At 42.7% G+C, this 22,004-nt stretch overlaps 1 protein-coding gene across 3 annotated transcripts in view; it reads left to right on the top strand.

The window, feature by feature from the left end:
- PARVB (parvin beta) overlaps nucleotides 1-22,004 on the top strand; it is a 64,154-nt gene that overhangs the window by 8,238 nt on the left and 33,912 nt on the right. The window contains exons 1-5 of one of the 3 annotated variants that reach the window (XM_032986426.2): nucleotides 2,986-2,990; nucleotides 10,085-10,090; nucleotides 12,381-12,383; nucleotides 15,403-15,492; nucleotides 18,361-18,431. In XM_032986426.2, coding sequence (XP_032842317.1) covers nucleotides 15,447-15,492; nucleotides 18,361-18,431 — 117 coding nt within the window. In that variant the 5' untranslated portion in view covers nucleotides 2,986-2,990; nucleotides 10,085-10,090; nucleotides 12,381-12,383; nucleotides 15,403-15,446. Of the gene's footprint in view, nucleotides 1-2,985; nucleotides 2,991-6,410; nucleotides 6,487-10,084; nucleotides 10,091-12,380; nucleotides 12,384-15,402; nucleotides 15,493-18,360; nucleotides 18,432-22,004 lie in introns of those variants that run through there. The other 2 variants (XM_042795503.1, XM_042795502.1) reach the window with 2 other exon arrangements.

Raw genomic sequence — 22,004 nt, 5'->3', positions numbered from 1 at the left:
GGGAGTTGAGTGTACAAATCTCTTGGGCACCACTATAAATCTTGGCCTGAAAATATGTACCTGAGAGGTTGTCTCTGTCAAGGTTCCTGGGACATAATGCCTTGACGGAGACATACGACCGTACAGAGACATTGATATGTAGCATAAAGAGGAGGAATTTTCTGCCTCACCTGTAACATCATCTGTTTGTGATCCTTGTCACCCTTGCTGGTAATGCAGGCAACTCCGTGCGAGCCTTCCTAACCCTGGAGTCTTGTTCCCTTTTCAGTGTTTTCAGTCTGTCCATGTTCTTACGCTGGTGGGGCAAGGTGTTCACTGCAGCAGCAGGCCGAGGGCCAGCCCTCAAGCTGCTCACAGTTGTTTCAGGAGACTTGGAGGCCAGCAAGAAAGAAGAAGGGGTAGCCTTGATTCACAAAGGCTTCTCCTTGTGCTGACCTCTGCTGATTACCATAATTTCCACAATCATGACTTCAGCAAACCTACAGGTTCTTTGAACTGATGGGGTCTGGGTATTTTGTTGCAGAAGCCAGCTAGTTGAAAGTCAACCAGGTGGCTCCAGAGAAAGATCTGAGGTGTGCCAGTGTCTGGATGTGGCTGATGGCATGGCCTCTGTTCTGCTCAGCTGTCATGATGTCCTTACTCTGCACAACCCTCTAATTGAGCTCTTCTGCATGGTGACTTTGGTAGTTGCTTGTCTCCTCCCTCATATGTGCTCTGTCTGCTCTGTGAAATGTGTTATATATGTGCATTGTCACTGATGAAGCTTAGTTTTTTTCCTTGGGGCACAGCAAAATTAACTGATGCAGCTGTCAGAGTCGTTTACTCTAACTTGCAAAGTACGCGGGTCTGCAGCAGGTTTTCCCCGGGGTCTGCATGGCATACACAGACCGGCCCTTGCTTTACGTGCCGTCCCAGCGGCTGCGGTGTCCGTGCCTCTGGTTGTTGTCGTAGGCTGCATCAGGATTTCTTGCCCTGGGCTGAGGGGTGAGCGGTGGAGGGAAGAAGTGGAAGGGAAGGAGGGGCAGGGTGAGCAGTGGGAGAGCCCCGCTTTTCAGGGGCTCTTCTGGGCTGCCCTCAGGAGGAGCGCTGGGTCCTGGGGCCTCTGCTGCAGGACAGGCTGCTCGGTGGCGGTGCATGTCATCCCCGCCATCGCAGGAGGGGCTGTGTGCGAGGAACCTAAACCACCAGTTCTTGTGTGGGTGACAGTGACCTCCGTTTATCTTTGGGGGTGGGCTGAGCGTGGAGGGTAAGTGGGAACAGGAATCTCTGTGTTGCACAACTAATAGGTCAGTGGCCAACTGATCTCTCCAGGGTGAAGCATATTCTGCTCAGGTATAGATTTCCTAATTTGTACTCTTCTGTTGGCCAAGTAGAAAGGAACAGCCCAAAATTCATGACTTCTGTTGTGTATGTCTAGTTTAGCTGAAAAAGTATTATGGCTAACATACGTGGTTTCAGGATTTTGTAATTTGAATCCAGTTAAGTCTTGCTCTGAAAACCAGATGTGGAGAGAACATGCACACCTGGCAGCATGTACTGGCCGAAAGCAGTGGCTCTGTGCTCTTCGGGCCCTTAAATCACTGTCATTTCCTCGTGGAGGAACACGTATCCACACAACAAAGCTTCTAATTATAAATCCTGTACACACAATTTGTTTCCATGCACCTACTGCAGATGCCTCTCCAGAGCCCTTAGGCTGAGAGGGGAGGCAATGGGATGGGATTCTGGTTTTGGCTTTGCTGGTTGTGGTAAGCAGCAGGATCTTTGGGAATTCAGTTTTGCCTCTCAGTGACTGTTTCTCCAAGTTAAAAAAGGCTTCTTTATAATCCCCAAGACCTGTCTGGTGGGCAGATATAAACTCTTATCAGTGTATGCTGCATTTTGGTTATAAAGCAAGCAAGCTGTTCTGGCTCCTGGAATTCCTGTTCATTCTTTAGTACCTCTTTCATTACATGGTTGAACCATAATGAAATCCACTGAAAAAAGAAATATCGTGTTTTCCATTATAACTGCCATATGGCCTTATTGCTAAGTTTTAATTATCTGAGATGGTTGCATAGGCAATTTATTCGAAGTAAGGAAAGAGACTATGAGAACTGGATGAGGCGGAGAGCTGTTTCTGATGTTTGTATAGAGGCACGGTGTCTTTTTTATTGTCTTTAAATAGAAAAATGTGTAATCCTCAGAAAGTGTCTTTCCACTAGGTCTGTTTGGCAGATGTATGCATATGTGTTATTAGACAGATGCAGACACTTCCGTCATTTTAAAGTAGAATAGTGTTGTTTTGCTCTTTGACTTGCCTAGTCTAGCAGATGGATTTAGGGGCTTTGTAAAATTGACAGGATTTTCTTCAGAAACGGTAGAATAGGAGAAAGTACCAGGGCATCCAGGCTTGCACTTTTGGCTTAATGTTCCTCCTCAGGAATAGGGTTATAAAATTGTCCCTCGGGGTTACTGTTTGCCTTCTTCCCTGTGTATGGCTCCCAGTATTGTTACCTTGAATTGGTTCCACTGGAAAATTAGGCAGCCAGCAAGAATGCTAACACTATAGATATATCTTGGACCTGTACTGAATTTGGTCTGACTGTGATCTTGACTCTCTAATTAGGTAATTAAATAAGGGTGTATAATGGAGCCCTATCACTGGGAAAATGGATTTTAATTGGGTGCAGGATGTCATGCTCCTGCTGTGCCAGGAGCAAGCCAGATCTGCTGCCTGTATAGCAGACCTGATGCTGTCTGCCTCACAAACTGATAGGGGTTTTTTTTGCATGTGGTAGGTGAGAAGGAGTCATGACTGACCTCATGTAATGTGGCAGTAGTCCAGCTTCAAGATGGACCTTGGCAGGTCCTTCCATGCAACGTTTCTGTGATTCTGTGGAGCTGGGTTTTTTGAGGGTTGGTTGTCAGGGAGAGAGACAGATGGTAATGGGAAGGGAAGAGGGACTGGCCTTATTATCCACTCTCACCTGTATGGTTGAAGGAGAAAGGTATGTATTTGTTTCCATGATGTGTCTGGGATAACTGAGTGCTTGTGAGTTTTTCGTCTGACTGCTTACACAGATTCAGACTAATAGTTTCCCTCTTCACCACTTACGATGTACTTAATTAGACTGCTGTCTTGAAAATACCCACTTTTACTGCAGCACTGCAGCTGTAGCTGCATTAACACAGTGAGGGGCCATAGTTTAAATCAGCACCTTAGATCCTCAGTATCATTTAGCTTCGTATCATTTAGTTTAAAAAACTAAACTGTAGTGGCTGTTGCTCTGCTGACATCAGTAGTACCAGCAATAGGAAGGCTAGGGAGCTATGCTTGACCAAGCCATGACTGACATTTGAGGTGTTTGTTTTATACTGTCTTTTCAACTGTGTATTTCTGATCCCTTAATTCCTGTCATTTGCGTGTTAACAAAGAGATCACAGGTACCAACATTTGCCAAGCTAGTTCAGCACATGCTGAAAAGCTTTTGTCTGTCAGCTCTTTAGCCAGCAGAGAACACGTGTGGATTTTCTTTTCTGTGAACACACTGGTAAAATAAATTGTAATTTTTCGTGAGAGACTTTTCTTCCCATGAATGGTATTACATGTGGATGCTGTACCTCCCAGAATCTCGGTAAAAGGCACCCTCACTCAGTTCCTTCATTTGCTAAACAAATGTGCTGTTGATCCAGTGGTTTGTAAGAGGTTCCTCCAAGAATGCAAACACACTTACTTTGAAACTGGGGAATTCTGCTTTTGTACTGAATGCACAGGAGGCGGGCACTGTTGTTCAGGGAGGCTGAGTAACTTGGTGTGTTGCAGCACAACTAGCCAGGTGATTCTGTGGACCCATATCAGGAGTGTGAAAGATTTCATGTCTATTACATTGGAAGAATGAAAACAGAGTATATTTGGAGCTTGATATCTTGCACCATTACATTGGAAGAATGAAAACAGAGTATATTTGGAGCTTGATATCTTGCACCCAATTACAATCCATTTTCCCAGTGATAGGGCTCCATTATGTGGAGAAGAATGAAAACACTAATCCCAGTGCAAGAAAAAGGGGAAAAGATCCTCATGTATCCCCTGTGTCGTGTGATGTTTGTCTTGGGGTGTGTCCTGGGATGTGTCCTGTTTAAAATCTTCAGCAATGACCTGGAGGAGGTGATGGAGTGCATGCTCGTACAGTTTGCTGATGACACCAAACTGGGTGACCAGCTGATACACTTGAGGGCCAGGCTGCCGTTCAGGGAGACACAGACAGGCAGGAGAAATGGACTGGCAGGAACCTTCTGAAATCCATCAAGAACAAGTGAAAAGTCCTGCGTTTGGGAAAGAAGAGCCCCCTGCAGTAATATGGGCTGGAGACTGCCTGCCAGGGGGGCAGCTCTGCTGGAAAGGCCTGGGGGGCCCTGGTGAGCAGTAAGCTGACCATGGGCCAGCAGCATGCCATGCCATTGCTGTGAAGACCAACAATATCCTGGGCTGTATTAACAGGAGCACAGCCAGTTGTTTGAGCAAAGTGATTTTTGGGCTCCTCAATACAAGAAAGACATGGATAAACTGGAGTACCTTCAGCAGTGGGCCACCTCTCTCTGTGAGGAGAGCAGAGGGAGCTGGGCTTGTTCAGCCTGTGGTGGAGACTGCTTCAGGGAGGTCTTTAATAAGCAGTCTGCTGATACCTATGAGGAGATTATTGAGAAGATGGAGCCAGGTTCTTCACCATTGTGCATAGCAGAGGAGAGAGACAACATGTATAAACTGAAATGAATGAGGTTCAGTCTGGACAAAGGGAGAAACTTTTTCATGCTGGGGAGTATGAAGCAGTGGGACAGGATGCCTAGGTAGAGTTTGTGCAGCCTCTGTTCTTGGAGGTTTTAAGATGTGACACAGTAAAGCCCTGAGCAACCTCATTGGATCTCAGAGCTGACCCTGCTTTGAGGAGGAGGTCCAGCTAGAAACCCCTGAGGTCGCTTCCACCCTGAATTATCAAATAATTTTATGTGGCTACCTGGCAGTTTAGACCTTTCAAAGGCTGGAGTAAGGACATTTCTTAAACAGCGTGAAGTCTGTGGATTATTGGTTTATGAGCACGTGAACATAAGGGTGTGCAGTGGAACTGTGCTTCTCATCAGGGTCCATTTACTGGTTTTGCACTGAGGTACTAGTAAGAGTACAATATTTTTTCTGTCTTTTTTTTGCCTGTCTAACCTTTGAGGAGGAAAGCACAGATTCCACTGGGCTGCTGTTCTGGCTGCTTCTTTAGTGAGGGTGAGTCGGGAGGCAGTGGAGTTAGAAAGCTATTTTGAGACTGACCAGTAGCTGAGCTTAAAAGTCTTTAAGATGTCTAGCCCCTCTGAAACACCACCTTGTCTAGCTCATAGGACCTGGTCTTATCAGTGCAAAGGATTTAAAAGAGACCACAGAAAGCTAGAACTGCAAATTGTATAAACCTGGTGTGCTAAGTAAACAAATAATAACAGCTGCAGGTCTTTTAGATAGTTGCTGAAATGTGACATTTTCATGTGCTTTGGACTTGTTTTCATCTGATTCTTGGGCTGGCTGCTGTTTCATGATTGCATTTTGTTATTCCTTGAGGGCTGTGTTTGGGAGACTGGACTGGAATGGCAGAGTCCTGGGCTCCACTCTTTCTACATGGCCTTCAGCAGCTCCTTTAGAACATGGTGGTGTCTATTTCTTACTTAAACCTAGCAGAGTTAAACTTTTGAGTGCTTTTATGACAGCCACTATCTTCACTGTACTTTCCCCTCATGGACTGGCTTTTATCTGACCATGGGCTCTGAGTTCCAGACTTTCTTTTACTGTGAGGTCTGTAGTGCTTATCACCGAAGTGCTTATCCTGGCAGGCTCCTCTGGTGCTCAAACCGACTGAAATGATTTTCCACATATGACTTGTCTGGAAGCCATTGAGAAAACTTCTTTGTATTTTGCAGCGTCTGCTTGTATAGTGAGATATTTCAGTTAATTTTCAATACACTGCTTTACTGCCCTGGATGCAGGTAGGGCACAGAAAGGTAGAGCTGAGCACGAGCAACCTCAGTATATGGTACTCTGAAAACTGTGTTGTATGTTTAGGTTAAAGCTTCTAGTCTGAAGCACTGCTTGTCCCTCCATTGGTCCTGTGATCTGTTGAACTGAAAGCTAGTATTTACTAGCAAACCCTCAATGTGTGTGTTGTAGATATAGTTGCTATAAATGAGTATTTTTCTGGAGTTTCCTTGTCTTTCTGAGTGACGTTTGGGCAGCTTCACTGATTAGGCATATGCACTTTTTGTGGTTTGCAGGATCATTTATCTCAGTTTATTCTTCCTGTAGAATCATGTTGCACAAGCAAAAAAGTTGCTTTTTTTGAAGTGCAAGTCATAGCTGTATCCTCCTTTCCATTTGTATGAAGTTTGTTGAGCTCTGTACTAATAGCTGGAGAAGACGGTGCCTTTCTGTTACTTCTTGTGCTTCACCTGCCATCACTGCCTTCAGAAGTGAGTCTGTTACTCTGTGCTTCTCTTGACACCTTCAGAAGAACAAGCAACATCAAATGTTTTCATATTTGTACAGTAAATTGCTTTTGGTGGTGGTTGTTAACCTTTTCATGCCTTTGGAAAGGGGGGCGAAGGATATGGGGGAAGCAGTAAGCTGAAACAGGTAAAACTGCTTGGGCAGATAACTAAGCGGGTTTCATTCAGGTACCTACGAATGAAGTGTCAAACCATGAGAAGGAGGTGGAAAGAAGTTGGTGAAGGGATGGAAACCAACTCAGTTGTAAAAGGTGTTACCATGAGTTGCAGTAGTGACTTTTTTGATGCAAAGTGTTATGCTTGATAAAGTTTGCCGACTTAGGTTTGTATGTGGGAGCAGAGATAGAGCTTGTAGGAGACAGTAAACTGAAGTGCTGTTTTCTCCCAGATTTCTTCACGATACAGAAGACAAGAATTGAATGAATGGGCTAGGCATCTCTGTTCCAGAGTTAATGCTATTACCTCCGATTCTGACAGCTTCTGCTGTCTCTCCCTTGGTGATTTGCTCATCAAACCTGGATACCTTAAGTAGTGAGTTGATTCGGGTTTCTGGAGTTGCTTTTTGTTAAGAGTCCTGTTGGTACCTTGCAGAAAACAATCTGCTTCATTGGGGATCTCAGATTCAATTCCTAGACTCTGAACGTGCTGTTCCCTACTTGCTTGTGCCTATCAGCTTTGGTTGTAGGAGTACACAGAAACCTTGGAGAGTGCTAAGCGCTATATAGTAGAATACACTATTTCATGGAGAGTTGATGGCAGTAAATTTAAAATGGCTTGCAGGTTTTCTACTGCGGGGACATACAGGCCAGATGTCTCCTTGAGTCCTTTCCTTTTCATATCAGACTTTTTCTTTCCCTCTGTTCTCATTAGGTGGGTTTGACTCCACATCCTTCTTTCAGGTGGAAGTTGTGCTGGTGCTTATGCGGTATGCTGGGGAGAACATAATCCTCACCATTGCTGCGTGGGAAGAAATGACCTTTTGTATGTTCTGATGAAATTGTAACTGTGGGAGACTGAGAAAGTACATTTTCCCCATTTTCAAGTAGAGCTTCTGTGCAGAGGGGGGTGTGTAGCATTCCCTAGTTGCTTTTAGGGTCCTCAAGCTGCAGTTATTGCCTATGATGTCTGAGGCACCAGCCTAGCTTTTGCCTGTCAAAAAACTCTGGGGTTGAAGCAATCTGTTTACAAGTTCAGGGCAAAGCAAGTGCCAAAGGTATGTCGAGTTCATGTCCTGGAGGGTAGTAGCCGTATAGTTTTGGTATGTATTATGTTAGTGCTTAGGAGAGCTGGGTAAGGGGTAGATACTTTAGAGAGTATTTTGATTTTGCCTTAGAAATAAAATACATGCTTGAGGGCTTGGGACCCTCTCTTTACTGGAAATGTTTTCCCATTTATTAACAAAGCTGTGCGAAGCTAGTCCAAGGGGCAGGAAATGAGGGAGGAAAAAATCTCATGCCCAAGAAATGAATGGATACGCGATGTCAAGCTGTGGGGTCCTGCTCCCAGCCAGGTGCTGGTTCCAGACCTCAGAGTGCACACAGGGTCTAAGCGACACTGAGCTGTGACAGCCAGCGTGCACCCTGAGAACGCTGCAGCACACTACGAGTAAGGAACGCAGCTCCTTGACCTCTGCGTGCTCAAGGGGAGTGTTGTTCTGTTTCGGGCAGAGAGGACAGAATGTCAGAACCATTTGCTGCTTAAAAGTACACTTAAACCTCTCAGGCATGAGGAAAAGTGATTAAAAAAATATGTGCCAGTTTCAAAGCTGTGAGATTGCTGTTGTAAGGTTGTAAGGTCAATGCAGGGAGACAGAAGCAGAGATGACTAGGTCACTATGTCTGCTCAGTATCCTACTGAGTGGCTTTTTTTATACTTGAAAATCTTACTTTACAAAGACTTTAAAATACCATTATTGTCCACACTCATTTCTCCTGGTTGGTTGTTTTTTGGTTGTGGTTGGTTTTTTTTTTTTGTTTGTTTGTTTTTTGCTTTTTTTTTTTTTTTTTTGGCCAGCATTAGTGTTTGTGTGTCTACACCATGAAAATTAACTCTATATTTTTTTCTTTTCTTATCTGGTTAGTTTTCAGGCATGCACTGTCCCCACTCTGTGCTGTAATGTGGCTTCTGCAACTGCTAGTGCCAGCAAAAGGGAAGGGGTGAATGGCAGCTGAGCATGGAGGCGAGGTCCGGAGTGCTTCTTTGCTGACAGCATGGATGCCTTCTTGATGAAGACAGCTATGCAACTATGACTCAAGGCAATAGCGAAAGAAATGAGAAACAGGGACTTACAGCAAAATGACAAATCCCAAGCTTGACTTTTAGTTTTAGTTCCATAGCTCTCTATGCTTCTATGAAAGTCTGCATCTTGCTTTTTTTGCCTTGCAGAACCTATTTCAGTGGATATAAACAAGCGTGGCCTGCTCTTTGCAACTAAACCAAAAGCATTATTACAGCCCTTTCCTAAAAGTTGCCTTTAGCTTTACTTTTCTCTTTTTTTAGGTCTTTCAATTTCTTTCAGTGACAGAGCCTGGCTGTTGTGAGTGCCTTGTCTGCCTACTAAGGCATATAAATAATTTCCTTTATTACCACAGTTGTGCTTTGAATGCAGTCCCTTGATACAGTGCCTTTATGTGGATTTGATCAAGTCTTTGCCTTTGATCTGCTTGGGATTATTAATTCTCTATTATAATTAATGGAGGCTTTGTCTTTCTCCTGCAGTCTCTATCAAAAGATCTCAGAGCCTTTTGTAAATGTAAAGTGATTAGTGATGCAGTACCAGACTGGTGAGTTGTGTGTGTGGTTTGTCTCTAGAAAAGAAACAAAGAGTCTCAGTGTATCAGCATGCACGATGTTTGGGGACAGTTTGGAAATCTTGCAGCACAACAGTTTTTCTTGGAAAATGCCAGGTTTTGTAAAACTACTTCTTTTTTCTTTTTTTCTTTTTTTTTTTTAATGTTCTTAGAAGGCTTACAGTTTTGGAGATAACTGTTGAAAAGTTTCAGGTGTCAGGCGGAAATTCTGCGTGTGCATGGCTGTGTGTGTTAGTCTGTGATAGGCAGACAGAGGAGCACGTTAAGAGATGGATGCTGCTGGGTCTTTACTCACCAGGGACCTCTTGCCTTTTGGTCTGACACTTCCTGTGGGAAGTAGGAGCTCCAGGAGATATTTGATCTTTTATGCAAGGAGGATTCATCAGGGCTTCATCAGGGGGATTTATCCTGTGGCCACATCTCACCTGAAATGTGTGTGAATGAGGATCATGTCACTGGTCTGAATAGGATAGAAATGGTCTTGAATATGGACTTTCTATTTTGCACATGGTTATCTGAACTCTTAGGATTTGAGTTGCAGGCAGGTGAGTCATTGTCTGTAAAAGTGCAGCTGGTCACGGTTTTTTGCCTCTGGGAAGAGCAAGGAAGCTTGGGAAGCAGTAAGACATTGGGGGCAGGAAGAGAGCTTCCCGTGCAGTTTGAGTTACATGGGCATTTCACATTTCCCTTCTGTGTGCTGCTCTAAGCAAAGAGACTGACAAAGTTACTCGAACAAACCATCTGTAATGGAGCCAAGGGTAACAAAGCAGTCTAATAGCTTCCAAAGTTAGGGTTTAATCATGAGATGAAAGTACATCATGTAATAGTTGTGGTCAGGCAGCGCTGGGGAGCCTGCTCAGCACTGGTTGAATGTGAAGGAAAGCACTGTATCCAGAAACCCGTGATTAGTGTAACGACAGCTGCTGCTTTCTGTGGGGTGGGATTCAGCCTTGCAGTCAGAAATAACTAGAGCTAAAATTAAGTAGCATTTACCATCTGTTTTTGTAAAAGGCAGAGGCTGGTGGTCAATTTTTTAATAACAAGGCAGTGATTGGTAAAGACTTAAGAGGTGGTCTGTGCTGTTGTTGATATCTTTTAAAATTACACTAAAATTATTAAGAGTGAAAGGAGGAAGGATCAATTTGTTGACATCAGCTTGCTCTTTCTTATAAAAAGGAGAAAGCAGGGACATCTTTTCTTTTTATAGCGTTCCTGCTGACTTTAAAGGCCATTTCCTGACTTGTGAGAAATCCTTGACAGCTCCGGTGGTGTTTCTGACTTTCTGCAGCTAATTGCTCCTGTTCTGTGCAGTTTGCATGTAATCCCATGCACTGAGACAGCCTGCCTGGCTTACAGATGTAGTGCTGTATAGCATGTGTATATGCGATCCGCTCATTATATTAATTTGTTTGAAAGGTCAGCACAGCTTCCAGCGTGACTAAATCACGTTGACTGCTGACACTGCCAGGAGATTGTTAAAACATCAGAGAGCTGCCAGGAACCCTTGCTGCTTTCCTGGGGACTGGTAAAGAAGTGACCTTTTATTCCTGAATTTAAATTTCTGGTTTAGGGAAATACTCAGGGTTTTTTCTGAATGCCTTGGCCACTTGCCCGTCCCTTATTACATTTGGGTTTTGCTAGTGCTGGTTGATGAGGTACTGAAGTGGTTAGGAGGACTAGTGCTGCCTGTTAATTGAGGATCTGTTCAGAGAAGAGATCTCTAGCTGGAAGGGAGGGAGGCTATAGCAGACATCTGGGAGAAATTGTAGCTAAATCTGCCAGATACCTTTCCAAGGCGTCATCTTTCTGTGCCTGTAGTTACACCTGACTTGTCCTGTGTTAAGTTCACAGCTGAGTCATTTAGACCATCGGCAAGTTTTACATTAAGGCTCTAACCATTTATCAGTCTGTTTTGTGGGTCAAACAATAGCAGTCAGTGTTACGGGTGGGGGAAAACTCTTTTCATGGGCAAGAGAATGTTCCCTGGAAACTGGGGCTGCTCGTATGAATTTTGCTGGCATGTGTGAGTGAGACCTCTGCTGCGGCATGGTGTGGCACGCCAGCGGGAGCAAACAAACCGTCCTGGGCCAACAGATATAGGAAAAGTTCTGCTGGGGACCAGCCTAGACCAAGTGATGCTACTCCATCCTCTACTCAATTTCCTACCCCTTTCTGTCTTCCCTTACTGCAGTTTTCCGCTGAGTGGTCTATGAAATTAAATGATCAGGTTTTAGAGAAAGATGTTTTACATGGATCTCATTTAGGGAACAAAGAACTCTGCCAACGTAACGGCAGATGTTTGCTGTGGGGAAGGGGACAAGAAGGGGACCTGTGAATGGGCAGGTGGAGAGCAGGCAAGGAGCAGTAATACCTCATGTGGGACCTACCATAACTATAACCTGTTGTGCAGGTGCAGCTCTGCTCTACCAGTAAGATGCCCTCTTGCATGGGTGGCTCGTTTGATGTAACAGTCTGGTATAAACCTTACAGCAAAGTCAAGGAGGTTGGTGTTTGCCAATCAATTAATATCCATAATCTTTTACAGTACGTTTGGGTTTGTGAAAGCATGGACTGAAAGTCAGTCTTTGTTGTAAATTTGCATTAAAACACCTATTGGGTTCTTATCAGAAATGTACCTGTTGCTCCATCCCAACTATTATTTTAACTGTCTCCACTTGCTCATTTGTGGGTTCTCTGTTTTTTTCCAGCATTGTGGCTTGGTTTCCTTTTCCTGCTTCTGTTTCTTTGCTCGACAGTGATAAGTGAATACTGGGGGCAGCAAGCAGGGAAAAGTCCTCAGCATTTTTTCAAGTACAGTGTGGAATGGTTCTGGAGTACAGCAGGTGTTGGGAAAAGGTGTCCCTGCCCATGTCAGGATGGTTGGAACTAGATGATCCTTAAGGCCCCTTCCAATCCAAACCATTCTATGATTCTACAAAATTTGTGTTCCTGAGTGCAATTGCTTCTCTGCGTGCTGGCTGTTGCTCTGTGAACCTCTGTTCCTGGGGCAACCTGTCGCAGTGGGGAACACAACTGTGCTTTGGCCAGAGGGTGGAGATGTCTTTCTCAGGAAACTCCTTGCAGAGAACACACCATCTTTGAGGTGCCTGCTCTTAGGCAGCCAGCAGCAGGCCAAGGGAGGCACTTGATTATCTAGAGGAGCGGCAAGCACAGGGAGGTATTTCTGGCTGGGAGTCCATGGCTAAGTTCTGTGTCCTCCCTCCCCCTGCCCCAGCAGCTGGGAGGCTATCTTAGTGCTTCCTCCTGTGTCACCATGCCCAAATTAACATAGGTTTGGCAGTCCCGAGGTGGCAGCCCCTTATCCACAGTTGCTGCTGCTCCTTCAGCATTCAGACGGCCCATGCGGTTGTTCATCTGCGACGTGTTGGTGCTGCTGGGGCCGGGATGGCAGGGCTCCTGTGCAAGAGACGCAAAAAAGGAGGTAGGAAACATTACGTCTGTAGCAAAAATCTCTTTCTAAGCTGTCTGCCTAGGACCTGGTGTGTGGGCTCTCTGTAAGCAGGGCTCTCCCTGGGCAGCAGGCTCTGGGGGGCTTTCTGCTGTCGTAGCTGTGCTTTGCCAGTAGTGGTAGCAGAAGATGTTTTCGTCCTGTGGGATCTGGCCCAGCCACACTGGATCTGAAGGCACACCTAAGGGTTTTATGTGGCTCTTCATGTCGTGAGGGATGGGGGCTTAATACATAAATTTGTATTAATGTTTTCTTTCAGTTCAGTAAAGTGCTCAGAAACAAGGTATTTTTGTCAGGAAGAGTGAAGATTATTTCTATATTAACAAAAAAGTAAGTGTATTATCTTAATTGAACTTCTGGGAACAAGACTAGTTTAGCTGCATTTAAAAGTGTTCTGGCTTGAAGTGTATGCAGCATTTTGTTTATACAGCATACACTGAAAATGGTACCATGTATTCACTGACCAGAGGAACTTAGCAGCTCTGTTCTGCATTTGCAGAGCATTAGGAACAGCAATGCCCAGACCTTATTGGACACTTGGCATTCCCAGAATGACAGCAATGCTACAGTAATGAAGAGCAAGTTACATCTAGAAACAAGGCTGGTACTTCCAAAAGGAGCCTGATTTAAGTGGAATTTGGGCATTTATAGTCCTAGCAGGGTTTTAAAAATCTTACTTAATGTCTAGTTTTTTCTGTCCATGATTTTTCTTGTGCCTCCTGGTGGCTGTATTCCTGTTGGCATCACGATGTAGGAGTTGCTCGGGTGAGAAAGCTCTAGTTGGGTGTAATGCAGACAGGGCTGGCTAAGGCACGCTGTTAGAGCCGTTTGCCTCTGTTGCATGAGGCCTCTTGGCTCCCTGGCTTTTGTTTGGAGAGTTTTCCAAGAAAATGAGAATGACTGCAGAAAAGGAGTAATTAAGAGTTTCTTTAATAATGACATTTATTCAGAAGGTTAAATCTCAGCCTGCAGACATTGTATTCTGTTTGCAGTCGAGAGTGCTGTTCCCTTCCCTTTGCAGAAGGTGCACAATACAGAACGCAAGCCGAGCTTGCTGCTGGCAGCCCCCTTTCCCCCAGGCTTTGTGCCGTGTTAGCTCTAACCAGCTGCTCTAACATGGTTCATGAGCCATAAGATCTGAAAATATGAGAGTGATGTTTGTTGCTTGCAGAACATAAGAACAGCGTTTAATAACTGAGGATTTTAGTCATGTTCAGTATCATGCTGTGAAACAAAATTAACTAACATCTTGGAACTGCGATTAAGAAATGTGGTAACTTGTTTTAAGCACCTGTTTCAAGTATCTGTGAGAGAAGGACTGGGAATTGTAGTGTATTCTTCCCTGTCTTCCTCTGGGGCAGTAGGATCTCTGTGTTTTCCCCTTCTATCAAGCAGGAAAAAAGCAAACACTGATTTAGGATTTTGTAACCTTTGCAGACTGCATGCAGATGATTAGCCTGTGGTTTGATTTTCCAGTGGGAAAGGGGAATAGTGACTATTCTTGAAGGAAGTGTTTGTTGGGAAACTGAGACTATTAGTTAACTGTTCCTCCTTTTATTTCCTCAGGAAAGTTTGTCCAGCAGACCGTACGTATTTGAAAGTCCTTGCTTTGCTTTTCCCTGAAAAGAGTATGCGGCTTGGACCTCTTCCAGGTCCAGCAAGACTGCAATCCCACAAATACTGCCACAATTTATCTTAGCCCATGCTAACACAGAACTATCACTGAACAGATGGGGCTGTTACTGTGTCTTTGTATCTCCTGTTTCAAATGCATGTATTTCAATAGCTTGTCGTATAATAAATAAGTTATCTGAGTTTAAGGGGAGATGTGCTTTGGAGAGTGTAAAAGTGTTATAGTGCTGCTAGTGCTTTTCTTACGGTCGAGTTCTGTGAAGATACTAAAGAACTATTCAGTATTTGTCCTCAAGTTCAGTTCCTCCTATGTGGCAGGATGTAGGGAAATATTTTAATATCCATTTTATTGATGAAAGGTACTTTACTGACTTTCCCAAATGAGAGTTGTAGGTTTAGGACAAGAGCTTGAAATCACAGATTCCAGATTTGTGTTACATCTATTTTTAGCCAGCATCAATGCTAGAATTAAATACATTTTCATCTTTATTTGGTAGGTCTCCCTGGGCTTCTCTGAGGCTTTTAATAAGGCCAGTAGCAAGTTGCAGTTCCTGGTGTTCTGTAGCTGGAAAAGGTGGTGATGAGTGGTGGTCGTGGTGTCAGAAAAGGAGTTTGTTTTTACAGTTCGCTGTCTGCTCTCGATCTGGGACGTCCTGCAGACAAAGCTCACACCCCTTTCTTCTGGAGAAACAAGCACTCTGAGGCTGCTCTTACCACAGAACTGGATTTCTTGCAAAATATTTTCAGCTGGTTGTGTGGTGGCTCAGTTTAATAAGAAGTTATAAAAGGATGTTACTTTGATTTTATTTTCCACTGTGGCTGCAGTTCTCAATTCCATAAACTGTGAGCCCATTTTGAAATGGATCTACCAGATGTTTTCTCTTATTATGAATACCTTCTTCAACCCCTACATATCTGCAAACTTAGCATTTATTACAGTCTTTCTTTCTGTTTTTTCCTTCTATTCAGTGAGTGACCTCCAAGAAGAAGGTAAAAATGCTATCAATGCACCAATGAACCCAAGCACTGTGGACATCCATCCAGAAGACACACTATTAGGTGAAGTATGCTACAGACCTCGACCAAACAATTATTAATGAAGTTGACCGCTCTGACCCCCATATCCATTGCTTTACTGTTGAATGTAGATTGCTCAGTTGAAACTGAGAGAATTGGGCATGAGAATTGAGAACTGTTCCATGTCACATGCAGACTAGAAATGAGAAGGGCTAAAATGGAATTTAAAGAGCAGTGCCAGCTGCGCAGATACACTTAAACTAGGTAGTTTATGGGAAAATTGACTTGTTCAATGAATTGGCAGAGAATTTTGAGTTCTGTGGGCATACTGAAGGTAGATAGAAAGCTGAGGTTTACAAAAAATTAAATGGAAAATGCTGCTTAAGATTTACTTCAATTCCATTAGCCCACTGGCCAAGTGCATCACAAACATCTTTCTTTGGTAAGGAAGTGATATCTTCTCTCTCTGTATATATAGATGGGGAACTGAAGTGCAGAAGGACCAATCCATGGAAAGTCTGTAGCAGAAACGTGTGTTGTGGTTCCTGTGGAACCCTTAGGCTTATCTCAACATGCATACTACACTTGTTAACTAGTGGATGCCATGTTCTTCCTTGGGTTGCTGCTGTCACTTTGCAAGTGACAGTACAGCAAAATGGGACCTGATATTGAATGAACAGATGAGCATTTAGGCTGCTGAAAATAGTATTTAAATGTGATTAGGATAGAAGTATGTCAAACAAGCAATGCTTTGTAGAAAGGAGGTAAATATTCAAATTTCTGTTCTCTCTGTTACCCCCTGCTCCACCTCAGAGTCCCTACAAGAGCAACAGCATAATTTATTAGCAAAAAGTATTAAAAACTTGTTGTAATAAAACACTTTTTTCTTTCCTGGACATATGTCTCTTAATCTACAGAATTGAGCTGAAGCAAGCTGTTAAAGAAAAAAATAATAAACGATAAATTAAAACCAAAAAAGTTAGTAATTTAGATTTTTTTGATTAGAAAAGTAGTAGGAAATGCAAAGTACTATTCTTCTGAGATGTGGGCAAAGTGTTGTTTGCTTTGTGTATATGTTTGGATCAGGAGTGTCTCCAGTGATTTCTTCTGGTACCATTAAAGGTATATAAGACTTCAGAAGATGCAGGACCACTCCTGAAGGCCTGTCAGGCAAAGACGTGACCACTGGTGAACCTTCGGCAAAATTCTGTGGTGAATGTATTCCATTATGAGTCAAATCTTGTTCAGGGTTTCAGTTAGCATTATTTTGGGTGTGTAGTGGCTGTCACTTCCTTACAACTAGAGTGCCTGACTCATCCTAGGCAGTAATGAGGAAGTAAAAGAACCAGGAGGGGAAAAAGCAGCAAAAGAACTAATGTTTTTTCATAGGTTTGTGGAAATTTGTCAAGTATGCTCAGATAGCAGGGTCTTATTTTTTAAATAAAGATGAGGGGCTGTGGAAAATACTAAACCCAGAAGTCTGGGTGAAGTCTAAGGTAACCAGTTAGATGGTCTTGTGTCTAGGATGTGTGAGTGTCGTGTTTCCCATCTGAGAGCAGTGGAGTCTAGCACTGCAATAGGAAGTCACTGTAGGTTGATCACTGTCAGGCTTTAAAGGGTTCCCCTGTGCAGTGTGGCAATGGCCTGACCAATGGTCATACCAAAACACCTCCTTTGTTTTCATGCTGAAAGCAATTCAGAAATCAGTAGGAAAATAGGATTCTATATGGCCTGTCTAGACTCAGCTAAAGATAAATCCATGGGGTTTATAAATATTTATTTTAGCTGAAGAGATGTGTATCCCCTCACATCGCTGTGATGCTGTCACCCATCCTTGTGTTCCTGTTATGTAGTAGCCAGGGTTTGCTCTCCACTGAAATGAACAGATCTAACCTAGATCACAGCTACCACTTGGTTACTGAAGGAGCTAAAATGAAGGGTGCAGGGAGAGGTCTGCTACTTGAAAGCAAGCACCAGAGTTTAAAATATGAGACTTGCTCAAGCTGCTTCCTAAATACTGGTATCCATATCTACAGTAGCATATAAACATGCACGTGATATATGTGTCCGCATGTGCTCTTGTGAAGATAATTTGCCAAAGGTTTTTTGATTGTTAGCTTTACTGGGCTCAAGTTGATTTTGCTACCAACATTTCTGTATCAAATTATCCCTTCTAAAAATTAATGTATGTATTCATGCCTCTTGGGGTTGTCCTGCTGGACATTGGAGAGCTTTCTTCACATCTCTCCATCTCCCAGCAACAGAAGAAATAGAAGACTTTACACCTGAGAAATCTATTTTATATTCTTCCTCCATGCACAAGTATAACTGATATAAATTGGGGTAATTTTCGTACTCCAGCTTAACCAGAGGTGAAGGAGTTCACGCACTCAGGGCCACATGCGTGACTGAGTTTGAGGGAACCAGAGAGCAGAGGCATAAACTGTCAGCCGAAGTCTCAGCAGTTGCACTGAGTGTGGTACCATAAACTTTCTATGCTCTTCAAGATGGTGTAATTTGGGACAGGTGTTTTCAAATAGAAATTAAATACAAATTGAGAAGAGGGAGAAAAGTAGTTGACTGCACTTTTTTGGCATGTTAATACTAACATGCCCCACAGGGTCTGGAGGACAGTGATTTCCCTGAAGTATTCTGGATACAGCAGGGTCTGAGCTGGGGAAGGTCAGTGAAAACAATTATTTTAGAGAAGTTAGGGCTGTGTTATCTTTCTGTGTGTTTCTAAAAATGCCTAAGACTGATCGTTGGGTATTCCCTTGCTAAGATGATGAGTAGGCACTGTCATTTCTTGATCAGCTGACAGACCACTTCATGATTAGCAATTGTTGCCAGTATTTCAGCAGTGTACATTTGAAGTGGATCTCACTGAAGTTTCCCATTTTACTTGGACAGAGGAGAATGAGGAACGCACTATGATTGATCCTAACTCAAAAGAAGACCCCAAGTTCAAAGAACTGATTAAGGTAGGAAATTACTGTTTTGTCCTTCTTCAAATTTTTAACTGATGAACTGGCATCATTTCCAACCTGGTTACCAAGAAGACAGTTGAGGAATAACAACTTGTTACTGAAGTGTATCTGTGAAAACAAGGTGAGGCTAAAAGCAACTGTGAGAGAAACAAGAAAAGGCTGAATGTCAGGATGCTCATGGTAGTTAACGGAGTAAAGCTCCCCTATCCATTTACATCCTTGTGATTATCACAGCAAGGATCACTGCTTAACTTGAATCAGCCTGCAGCCACTGCCAATAAACCTAGGAGCTTTGGAAAGCATTACTAAGATTTCAGGAGAAGAAATAGTAGGAGTGAAATGAGCAAGGACGTGGTAGGGGACAAAGAGGAGACATCTAGTGTTACAAGAAAGTTGGAACTGAGATTCTTTGTGCCCTATATTCTGTTGTGGTAGGTTGGTTTGTTTGTTTGTGTTTGTTTTTGTTTTGTTTTGTTTTTAAAGAAAGAAAAGTCCTCAGTTCACCTGTGTGCTGGGGCCATGTTGTCCTGAATCTATATTGTCACTGGAGACACCTGCCCAAGGTGTTGATAATGGTGTTCCCAGCTCTGCTGATGTGAAGCATCTCTTCCTGCCTCACCAGTGCTCATAGTTTCTGCCAGGTATGATGAAGGATTTGATCTTGAGGGACTGGTGTTTAGGAGAACCTTATCGATGCAGTAAGTCGTTGAGGTTAACGTAGTGAAAGCTTGAGCAGGAAGAGAAGGGATGACAGTTCTAAACAAATGTGATCTCTTTCCAAAAAATATTTGTGCTTGTGTTATACTAGCTGCTACACTTCCTCTTTGTTATTTTTAAATTATTTTAAAAAAATTATTTTTGTTAGAAACAACAATGCAGCTGAAACTGGGTGGGTATGAAACTTTGGATAGGGTATACTGTATCCAGACAGGGGATTGAGCTGTGGCACATTCCTTTCAGGAAACCTTGTGCACCTGAGTTACACACATACGCTTCATAGAATGCTTCAGCAAACTGCTCACCAGGTACATCTTTAAAACAAGCCCAGTGATCTGTTATTAACACTGCAGTAACATGTTTAGGATTATAAAACCACATCAGAGTTTAGCAAGGAGCTGTGCTCAAATTTATTTGTTATTCTAATTCACCTGGAATACATTGTGGCTTTAAATTAAGTGAATTTGCACATTCTTTCTTTGTTAGTACCTAAATCCCTTAATTCTCTCAAAAGGTAGAGAGGTCTTTCACCACTCTTTCAAAACATACTGTAGTTTCTTTGCTAGTAAAGAAGTGATATTATCATGAATAATTTAGATGAACCAGAGTTGTTGGAATGAAGGAACCAGATGCACTCTGTAATGCAGGAGACTTGATACTGAGATTAGAATTGCTTTTAAATTGGGGATTTTGCTGTTGAATTTAATAGAGTTGATGAGTCTTCCCTGGATGTCATAGTCTATCAAGGTTGTATTTTCTGGTTTAAAAACTGGAAAACCTTCAGGAGGAATGAAAATCAGGGCTAGAGCAGCATCAAAAATGTGTCGGAGTTGTTGCAGCACATTGCAGAATCAGGCTGTGGTTCACTACTCCAGTTTACACTTGCATGAAGAGAGGGCAGCATATTACCAATTGAACTGGAGCAGCCGGTGCAGGGAACAGCATGTAACTGGAGGATGTTTCCTTGGGATCATTCTCAAAGGAGAGATGTGTCCTGTAGAGTCCCTACTTGAAAATGCCTACTTGAAAATTTTGTAGTTTAGGTAATTGCTAATCATTTGCATACCTCTCAGAAGTTGAGAGTTTTTATAGAGGTTCGGCTAAAGAAATATTTAACACTGTGTTGGTGTGAATCTGTAAGGCAAAGAGAGGTTGGAATTATGTTGGAAAAACCTATTTTATGACACGCAGTTTGGATAATGCAACAAAAAAAAAAGAGCCGTTTATTCCTTGTTTTCTGCTCTTCAGTGGTTAATGACATTTTCCAAGAGCCTCAGTGCTTGATGAGAATTAGCTGTGCTAAGCAGCCAGCAGAAAAGACTGCCTGCCCCACAGAGCTTGAAATGAAAGATCTCCACAGACTACTAAGGGGTGAGGAGTTGAATAGATGGGGGTTTTTATAGTTCAAAGTGTTTCTCTCTCTTTTCCTCTCAGAGAGGAATGTGTCAATAGCAGCAGTAGAGCCTCATGCCTTTTGAAATTTGGCAATATGACTTAGTTTCATTGGTGCCAGCCCAAATCTCTTTCAACACCAGTTAGACATGCCAGTGATTTGCCATCATTGATTTTGAGTGTTTCTGTTCTGTCAGTCACATACAGTTGGGTAAATGGATCTCAGTGAAAAGAAGCAGCAGAGATATCTGTTGCTGACACTGCTTTAGTATCTCTTTGTCTCCACAAAATGTTGTTTTAATTTCTGCTAGCCTCGTGCTGTAAGAATTATGCATAGTGGATTGATCAGTGGAAGCTTGTGTGAACATTTGGAAATGATTTTAACATAGGCATTGTAACTCTGGAGGGACAGATTGTATAGCATTGTGGTAACGCAGAGACACCAACAGAAAAAAAAGTAACAAAAAGCCTCATTCCTCACTCTTATTAAAGCAAATATACAGTGAACCCCCTTGTTGAAAGCTGCTTAGTTGGGGATGCTAAAATACCTGCTTTAAGTCCTCTTGCACATATGAAAGTCATCAGGAACTAGAATTATGCCTCAGAGTGTTGTTTGTTATCATCATTGATGGTATTCTAAAAATAGTTGGCCGAAATTTCTCAATATGAAATGTTCAGCTAAGTTCCCTCTGGCCAGCAGCCTTTTTTCCCTCACTTCATTTGCTCTGTGTGTAATCAAACACAGTTTGAAGCATGGCTGAACAGACCTAAAGCTGAAAATTCAGATCAGGGAGAGATGAGTTATCATTTTATTTATATATATATTTATAAATAATTTATTGACAAGATATTCTATTTCTGGTGTTGGAAATGTGTGAGCTTCTTTTACTCATTGCCCAGTATTTCCAAAGTGACAAGTGCACAAGCAACTTAAAGTAAGCATTTGAATTATAAGTTTGGTCTGTTTCGTGAATGGATACAGAGGTGGTGTCCTGTGATATATTGTTTCTTTTTGTATACTACAGAGTCAGGTTTCCAGTCTGTAAGTTATTGTGAATCTGTTTCAAATTAAGTTTCCATTAATACATATATTTCCCTCAGTTGGTCAATGTCACTAAATGTGTTTGGGGATTCTTCTAGCTCTTTTTTGAATACTTTTTTTAAAAAAAAAAAAAGGTAGCTGATCTATGTGAGCTTTCCTTGTTGATCTTGCGTGTTTCTTTATGTGTAAAGGTGCAAGGAATCTTTTTTCCTCCTTGTGGTTCAGATATGGCTGAAGGGTAAAAGTTTCATTGCTGGTTGTCATCCTGAACATAGAGTTAATAGGCTGTAGGAATTAAGTCAGAGACTTTGAAAATTTTAACGTTTCACATACATGGCAGACTTCCTAGGGTTTTCTCATGTATTTTGGTAGGAAAAGTAGACAAGAGCTTCTACTAGTTGAATCCAAAATTTTAG

This window comes from Tyto alba, unplaced genomic scaffold (genome assembly GCF_018691265.1).
Source record: "Tyto alba isolate M040663 unplaced genomic scaffold, T.alba_DEE_v4.0 Super-Scaffold_21, whole genome shotgun sequence".
In the NCBI taxonomy this organism is placed as follows: Eukaryota; Metazoa; Chordata; class Aves; order Strigiformes; family Tytonidae; genus Tyto; species Tyto alba.
The sequence above is the reverse complement of the archived record's forward strand: the minus strand, read 5'-3'. Positions and strand labels throughout refer to the sequence as shown.